The following is a 7,491-nucleotide window of genomic DNA, read 5'->3' on the forward strand; positions in this document are numbered from 1 at the left end:
GGGGGGGTCACAGCCTCTGGGGCGGCCCCGGCGCGTGGCGGGGGAGGGGCTGGCGGCCGCCCGGTGCCCACGTGGTTCGTCGGTGTCTCCGGAGCGGAAGAAACGGCGGCGGGGCCGGGGCTGCGGCGGGCACCGGGAACGGGAGCGGCGGCGCGAGCGGGACCCGGCGGGGCGGGGACGGAGCCGCATCCCGGCGGGCGCCGCCGCAGCGCAGCAGCAGCGCCGGTGAGTGCGGGGCCTGGGCCGGGGGGGCAGAGCGGGCTGCCCCCGCCCCACCGGGCCTGTCGCCTCCCGCCACAGCGAGACCCCATCCCCATCTCCCCCCGCCGCCTTCACCTCGCGGGTCCATCCCCACTTCATCCTCATCCGCGGCTCCATCCCCATCTCCATCCCCATCCCCATCCCCGGCTCCATTCGCATCTTCAGCCCCATCCTCATCCCCATCCCCGGTTCCGTGCCCATCTCCAGCCCTGCTTCCATCCCGCTTCCATCCCCATCTCCTGCTCCATCCTCATCCCCATCCCCGGCTCCATCCTCATCCTCATCCCGTCCCGGCTCCGCCCCGGACCCCTCCTGCGTTTCCGTCGCCGTCCCCCGCCCGGCGACCCCCGGCGCGGTGCGGCCCCGGGCTGGGCGCGGGGGGGGCGGGCGGCACCGGGCCGGGCCGGGGGCGGTCGGGGACGGTTTCCCGGAGGCTCCGGAGCTGCCGCAGGCCGGACCCCCCCGCTCACCCTATCGCGACCCCCGTCCGCGCTCACCCGCGCACCGGGCCCGGCTCCCGGGGTCGGGGGCGCGCTCGACCCGTCCCCCTTTCCTCGCCGGTTCCCCGCCGGTTCCACGCCCGCTGCCCTCGCCCGTGGCCACGGCGGTGGCATCGAGGCCCCCCCGCGGCCCCCCCAGCCCCTCAGAACCGGGACAGCGCCCGGGGGGGTCCCAGCAATGAGGAGGGGGCTTGTCCCGGCCGCGGCTACCGAGGGTCGGGGCGGGGGGTGCGTGGCCGGAGGGGCTGCCCTGGGTCGGGTCCTACCGAGCGCATCCTCCCGACCCCCCCAAAGGCTGTCTGGACGGGGGGGGGGGGCTGGGCAGTGGCGCTGTCCCTGTCCCCAACCCAGCCGGGTGCCAGCAGCCTGGCAGCACCCACAGCCTGGCACGTCCCATCCCCATTCCCACCGGAGCAGAGCCGGCCGAGCCCTCCCGCAGTGTCCCAGTCCCGGGGAGCTGCAGCCCCATTTCCCGTTTTGGCTTTTTTTCCCAAGGCATTTGCAGGCCTCGAGGAGGGGCCGGGAGCGCGGAGGGAGCGGCGGTGCCGTGGGGACCCTGCCTGGAACCCGATGAGAGCAGCTCCAGCTCCCACTGATCCTCTCGTGGCCGATGTCCGGAGCTCCCACACCTGAGACACGCCTGTGCCACCCCTGTGCCACGCCTGTGCCACGCCTGTGACACGCCTGTGACACGCCTGTGCCCGCGCCGCAGCCCTGCCCAGCCCGCGCCGCTTCGCCCCGCGCCTGGGGCCCGCTGCAAGGCAGGTGTCCCAGCGGGGTGGGGAAACTGAGGCACGGCAATCTGGGGAGCAGCAGGGACGGCCCGGGGAGCTCCGGGCCAGGTTGGGGACACACAGCTGCCTCCAGGCCCTGTGTGTTGGGGACAAAGAGGGTCCTGTCCCCATGGTGCCTCCGCTGGCAGGGCCTGGGTCTCAGTTTCGGGGGGGTCACCAGAGCTTGGGGAATCTCATCTTGGCTTTGGGGGTGCCTCAGTTTCTCCAGGGGGGTGATGGCAGTGCCCTCCCTGCCCGAGCAGAGGCGTGTCCCCTCTGTCACCACCCCGGGGGACCCTTGGAGGGCTGGCGGTGCTGGGGGTCTGTCCTTGTTTCACTCTCCGTGTCCCAGCGGAGGCTGCCGCAGCCCCCGAGTGCCCACGGGACCCCCGGCCCGGGGGTGCCAGCAGGGCCGGGCTGTCCCCAGGCTCCGCCGGTGGCTCGAGGGGGCCGTGCTGTCCCCCCCTCCGTCACCCTGCAGATCCCTCCTCCCTCTCCCAGCTTCGTGCCATGAATTATTTGTGCGGCGGTGGCTCCCAGATGTCTGCCAAGCCGCCCGGGCTGCGCGTGCCCGGCGGCCGCCCCGCTGCCCGAGGGGTCCCCAACTGGGACAGAGGACAGTGCCAGAGAGGGCTGGGCTGGCTTGAGACGCTTTTCCCACCGGGAAACATCCCGGGAGCCACCGGAGGCAGCGGCTGCGGGAGCCTCGAACACCCCGAACCCTCGTGCGGGGGCCAGCGCTGCGGCAGAGCGGGACGGGCGGGATGGGGTCCCCCGGGAGGGGATGGGGACGGTGCCGGGAGCCAGGTGGCTCCCGGGGGGTGAGCGGCAGCGCCGGTATTTAGGGCACGGCTGCGCGAGGCGTGGGAGGCCGGGAAGCAGCTCGCGTGCGGCGCGGGGCGGGAGGCAGCGGCACCGGACGCTATTTCTGGTGCTCGTTCCCGGGAGGGGACGTGAGGAAAGTCACCGTGTCCCCCCCGGGGGGCTCTGCCGGGGGTGCTCTCTGCTCCCACCCTCATCCTGATGGAGGCTGGGGGGGCTGTCAGGAGCTCTGTCCCCCTTTCCTCGGTGGGGACAGAGGTGATGCCACGGCCGGTGTCCCCTTGTCACCCCAAGGGACCGTGTGGGCTTGGAGCCGCTGCTGGTGGACCGTCCCTCCTCTGTCATCCATCGCCACTGGGACAGGCTGAGCTCACTCAGAGCCCGCTCTGACCCACCTGGGCTCCCCCTGCCCCAGCTTGGATCCCACCCCAGTGTCCCCAGAGCCCGGCCTGCCCCGGTGTCACCGGTGTGTGTCCGGTGTCCCTCCAGGCTGGACATGGACTCCATGTTCGAGGACGACATCAGCATCCTGACGCAGGAGGCGCTGGGGCCGGACGAGGACTGGCTGGACAGCCCCAACACCGACCTCTCGGGCGAGATGTGCTCGGCCTCGCACTTCGCCCTCATCACCGCCTACGACGACATCAAGAACCGGCTCACGGGGCTGGAGAGGGAGAACTCCACGCTCAAGCGCCGGCTCAAGATGTACGAGGTCAAGGTGAGGGGTCAGGGGGGCTCGAGGGGGGCGTGTGGGGCCCGGGGGGACCCCGCTGACCGCCTGCCCCGCGGCCGCAGTACCCCCTGATCGGCGAGTTCGGAGAGGAGCACATCTTCTCCCTCTACGAGGCCAAGGAGACGTCGCTGCTCAAGAGCGAGAAGGCGTCGCTGCAGCAGCAGCTCAACCAGTTCCAGCACGAGGTGAGCGGGGACGGGGGGTCTGGGGAGCCGTGGGGGGGTCCCCGAGCTGCCCACCCACCCCACGCCCCCTCTGCCTTCTTCCCCCGGCAGCTGCAGAAGAGCAAAGAGCGGGAGGAGCAGCTGGAGGAGATGATCCAGGCGTACGAGAAGTTGTGCGTGGAGAAGGCCGACCTGGAGACCGAGCTGGGAGAGATGGTGGGTGCCGGCAGCAGGGGAGGGACAGCGCGGTGCCCTTCCGGGCCCACGGTGTCCCCATCCTTGGGGGATGGGTCCTTGCGGGGGGGATTGTGGCTTCTCGCCCGCTTTTCGGGCACGTTGGGGTTTGTAGGGATGCAGTGGCTCAGGTTTATCCATCTCCCCGCTCCCGCCCTGCCGAGGGATGCTCCCGGCTCCGGGGTCTTGCTGCCAGGGTCAGCGGGGCATTCCCTGGCTCACCCTTCCCAGCCAGGCAGCCACTCCTGCCTGGCCTCTGTCACCAGATCGATCCCACTCCAAAAAGAGACCCCAAAATCCGGGCTAGGGGAGAGGATAACCCCCGGGGAGGGGGTGCAGCGCGGCCCGGGCTCAGCCCTGTCCCCTCCCCGTGCAGCGGGCGCTGGTGGAGACGCATCTGAGCCGCATCCGGAGCCTGGAGCAGCAGCTGCGGCAGCGCGACGGCGGCGCCTTCCCCGGGCTGGGCACCCAGGACGTGCCTTTCATCACCCTGCACCCCAACCCCGGCCTGAGCCACGGTGAGCCGCCCCCTCCCCGCCCCGCCGCGGCCCCCGGGACCCCGCGGCGGTGCCGGGGGCTGAGCCGTGCGGTGCCCGCAGTGCTGGAGCGCGCCGGGGGCTGGCAGAGCCGCGGGCTGGAGGCGCCGGCGCGGCTGGAGGCTGAGCTGGAGGCGGCGCGCCAGGAGAACCAGCGCGCCCAGCACCGCGAGGAGCATCTCAAGGCGGAATGCGAGAGGCTGCAGGCGGAGCTGAAGCACCTGCGGGACACCCGGGAGCAGGTACGAGGCAGGGCCGGCCGTGGGGACCGCCCCCAGTCCCGGGTGGGTGGGGTTTGGGTGTCCGGGAGCGGGTGATGGGGCAGGGTCTGACCCCACAGGACCCCCGCTACCCTCGGTGGGTGGGGGTCCAGGTGCTCACAGGGTGTCTGCTGTCCCCAGGAGCAGTCGGAGCGGGACATGGCCTGGGTGAAGAAGGTGGGCGACGACCAGTAAGTACTGGGAGGGGACTGGGGCGAGGGCTGGGGGAGCCCCGCGCTGGCAGGACGGGGTGGGGACACACGGGACCGGCTGTGGGACATCACACACCGGGTGCCAACGCTGTTGGGCGGGGTCCCGGGGGGGGTTCCCCGCTTTGAAGTGCTGCAGTGGGAGGATCCCGCACCCCAAAATCACCCGCTGCACCCCCCACGGGGGTTTGGAGCTGAGCGGGGCTGAGGGCGCGAGGTGCCTGGTGTCCGGTGTCCGGTGCCCGGTGCTGGGTGCCGAGTGTTGTCCGGGTGCCCGGTGCCCGGTGTCCGGTGTCCGGTGCCCGGTGCTGGGTGCCGAGTGTTGTCCGGGTGCCCGGTGCCCGGTGTCCGGTGCCCGGTGCCGTGCGCAGTCCCGGTGCCCGGTGCCGGCTCGGCGCTGCCTCCAGAGGGCACTGACGGCTCGCGGCTGCCGAGGGAGCGGCACCGAGTGGCACCGGGGGTCGCCGATCGTCGCCGTGCGGCCCCGGTCCGCGGCACCCCTGTGGCACCAATCCGTGCCAAACGCGTGGCACCGAACCATCCCAACCACCGGGCACCGATCCACCCCGACCACATTCCAGCCTGGGCAGTCCCGGGAGCATTTCCAGGCTCCTTGGAGCCGTTTTTCCCCCATCTCCATCCCTGTTCCAACCCCTCCCAAAGGAGCGTTTCCTTTTGCCGTGGCTGCAGGCCCAGTGCTGGGGACAGGTCCCTCGTCTGTCCCTCGCTGTCACTTCCCGGTGTCCCCTCTGCGGCAGCCGCGAGCTCTGGAGACTCCCCGGACACCCCCGGGCATTGTGGGGTGCTGGGACAGACGCTTTGAGCCCACAGATTTGGGGCTTTGAGTCAAAACACCCCAAATGTGGGGAGAGCTGAGGGGAAATGGGGCCGTGGCCGAACCCCTTAAACCCCCAGGGGCTGACGGTGGCACCGAGGCGGTGGCGGTGTCCCCGCTTTAACTCGGTGCTGGCCTCGTTCCCCCGCTGTCCCCACCCCGGGAAGCGGCAGCGGGGCTCGGTGCCCCTCCCCGGGCCGAGCTGTGGACAGATAAAAGGTGACACGCGGGGCCGGGAAGGTGCCGGGGTGTTGTTGTGGGGGGCTGGATCCATCTCCTCCTTTTCCAGAGGTGTTGGATGCTGTTGCCGTTTCCTGTCGTGCTGGTGCAGATCAGAGCGGGGGGATCCAGGCGGGGGCTGGATCCATCCCTGGGGAGCTCCCGTCTCTCTGCCGGAGTGGCCCTTCCCACCCTTCCCCTCCTTAATTCCCTTTATTTCCACAAAATCCCGTCTCCCGAGATCACCCCCACGTTGTGCCCCCACCCCTCTCTCCCCGTTCCCACAACATCCAGGGACGTTAAAACTCCCGAATGTCTCTATCGACATTTCCCAATGGCCAAAATCGTTATTTTCAAGCCCAAACTCACCACGCTGGGATGGGGAAACCGAGGCAGGGCTGGCTCCTCACCCCCTCCCCGGGCACAGCTTTTCCCTCCGCGCTCTTTTCTTGTCGATTCAGCTCTTTTTTGTCACCTGCTTCTCTCCGCCACTGGTTTTTTTTTGGTGTGAAAAGCGCCTTATCGGCGTTTTCCATCTCCGGGTGATTTTCTGGTGCTTCTGCCGTGGCGCGCGTGGGGCGGGGGTCCCCCCGCGTCCCGATTTTCCTCTCTTTTTTTTGGTTTCTTTTCTGAAGTTTAGACATTTTTGGGGGCTTTCTGAGCTCGAGGTCATTCCCTCTTGCTCTCCCTCCCGCGAAAAACCAGAAGCCAAATACTGGAAAAAGCCCTGGAGGGAGCAGGGTGGGGGTTTGGGGGCACCAGACCACCTCTCCCACTTCCCCGCCCTGCGTTTTTGGGGGGATTTTGTGGGTTTTAGTGACTCTTGCACCCATGGGTGCCAATGCCGGGCACGTCCCCACCCCTGGCTCCTCCAGCTCTGCAGCAAAGAGGGGTCTGGGGGACGCGAAGGTGACATCCTGTGTGTGTCCCCCTGGTTTTTTGGGGGGCCCGGGGGACAGGACACAGTCGGGGATCCCGAGGGTCCCGCCAGAGTCGTGGAGAATTTGGGGCTGCTCTGTTCTCAAGGCTTATCTGAGGTTTTTTATCAAAATCCCACAGTTTGCCCCAAACCAGCTCAGTTTTGGGGGTGAGGGGCACCAAGACCGTCCCTCGTGTCCCTCTCGTGTCACCAACCGTGCCCAGAAGGCTCTTGGGGGCACACGAAGGGGTCCAGGGCCACTGTCACTCCCCGGGGCCGCAGTTTCGGTGCTTCCTCCCTGACCTCGGTAAGAGTTCGGGAGGAATTGGAGGATCCCAGGATTTGGGGGATCCCAGGATTTGGGGGATCCCAGGATTTAAGGAGCCTCCAGAATCCCGTGGTGGGGCTGGAGGAACGGGGAACCCCTTGGATCCCACGATGGGCCACAGGGAAACTGAGGCAGGAGAGCTGGGGGCTGGCAGGGTGGCACTGGGGGGGTTTCTCTGTCTTCTTTTTTTTTCTGTTTTCTTTTTTTTTTTTTTTTTTTTTTTTATTTCCCTCTCTTTTGTTCTTCTTTTCTCTTTATTTTCTTTTTTCTCCGTATCTTCTTTTTTATGTCTATGTTGGTTTTCTTCTCTTTCCTTCTTTTCTTTCTTTTTCTTCTTCTTTTTTTGTATCTTTTGCTCTTCTTCTCTTTCTTTTCCTCCTTTCCTTCTTCTCCTGCTTCTCTTCCTTTTCCTCCTTTTCCTTCTTCTCCTTCTTTTCCTCCTTTCCCTTTTCCTACTTTTCCTTTTCTTCTTTGCCTCTCCCTTTTCTTTTTCTTCTTCTTCTTCTTCTTTTTCTTTTTTTCTTTTTCTTTTTCTTTTTCCTTATTCTTTTTCTTTTTCTTTTTCTTTTTCTTTTTCTTTTTCTTTTTCTTTTTCTTTTTCTTTTTCTTTTTCTTTTTCTTTTTCTTCTTTTTCTTTTTCTTTTTCTTTTCTTCTTCTTCTTCTTCTTCTTCTTCTTCTTCTTCTTCTTCTTCTTCTT

At 66.4% G+C, this 7,491-nt stretch overlaps 1 protein-coding gene across 2 annotated transcripts in view; it reads left to right on the forward strand.

Annotated features, from left to right (window-relative positions):
• Positions 1 to 11: 11 nt before the first annotated feature.
• Positions 12 to 7,491, forward strand: part of TBKBP1 (TBK1 binding protein 1) — an 11,044-nt gene continuing 3,564 nt past the window's right edge. The window contains exons 1-8 of one of the 2 annotated variants that reach the window (XM_042020244.1): positions 12 to 225; positions 1,257 to 1,522; positions 2,846 to 3,074; positions 3,152 to 3,274; positions 3,365 to 3,469; positions 3,864 to 4,005; positions 4,087 to 4,265; positions 4,425 to 4,474. In XM_042020244.1, coding sequence (XP_041876178.1) covers positions 2,853 to 3,074; positions 3,152 to 3,274; positions 3,365 to 3,469; positions 3,864 to 4,005; positions 4,087 to 4,265; positions 4,425 to 4,474 — 821 coding nt within the window. In that variant the 5' untranslated portion in view covers positions 12 to 225; positions 1,257 to 1,522; positions 2,846 to 2,852. The remainder of the gene's footprint in view (positions 226 to 1,256; positions 1,523 to 2,845; positions 3,075 to 3,151; positions 3,275 to 3,364; positions 3,470 to 3,863; positions 4,006 to 4,086; positions 4,266 to 4,424; positions 4,475 to 7,491) is intronic. The other variant, XM_042020245.1, reaches the window with a different exon arrangement.

This window comes from Corvus kubaryi, unplaced genomic scaffold (assembly GCF_017639235.1).
Source record: "Corvus kubaryi isolate FWS band 111438036 unplaced genomic scaffold, C.kubaryi_AGA036_p1.0 36929, whole genome shotgun sequence".
NCBI lineage: Eukaryota > Metazoa > Chordata > Aves > Passeriformes > Corvidae > Corvus > Corvus kubaryi.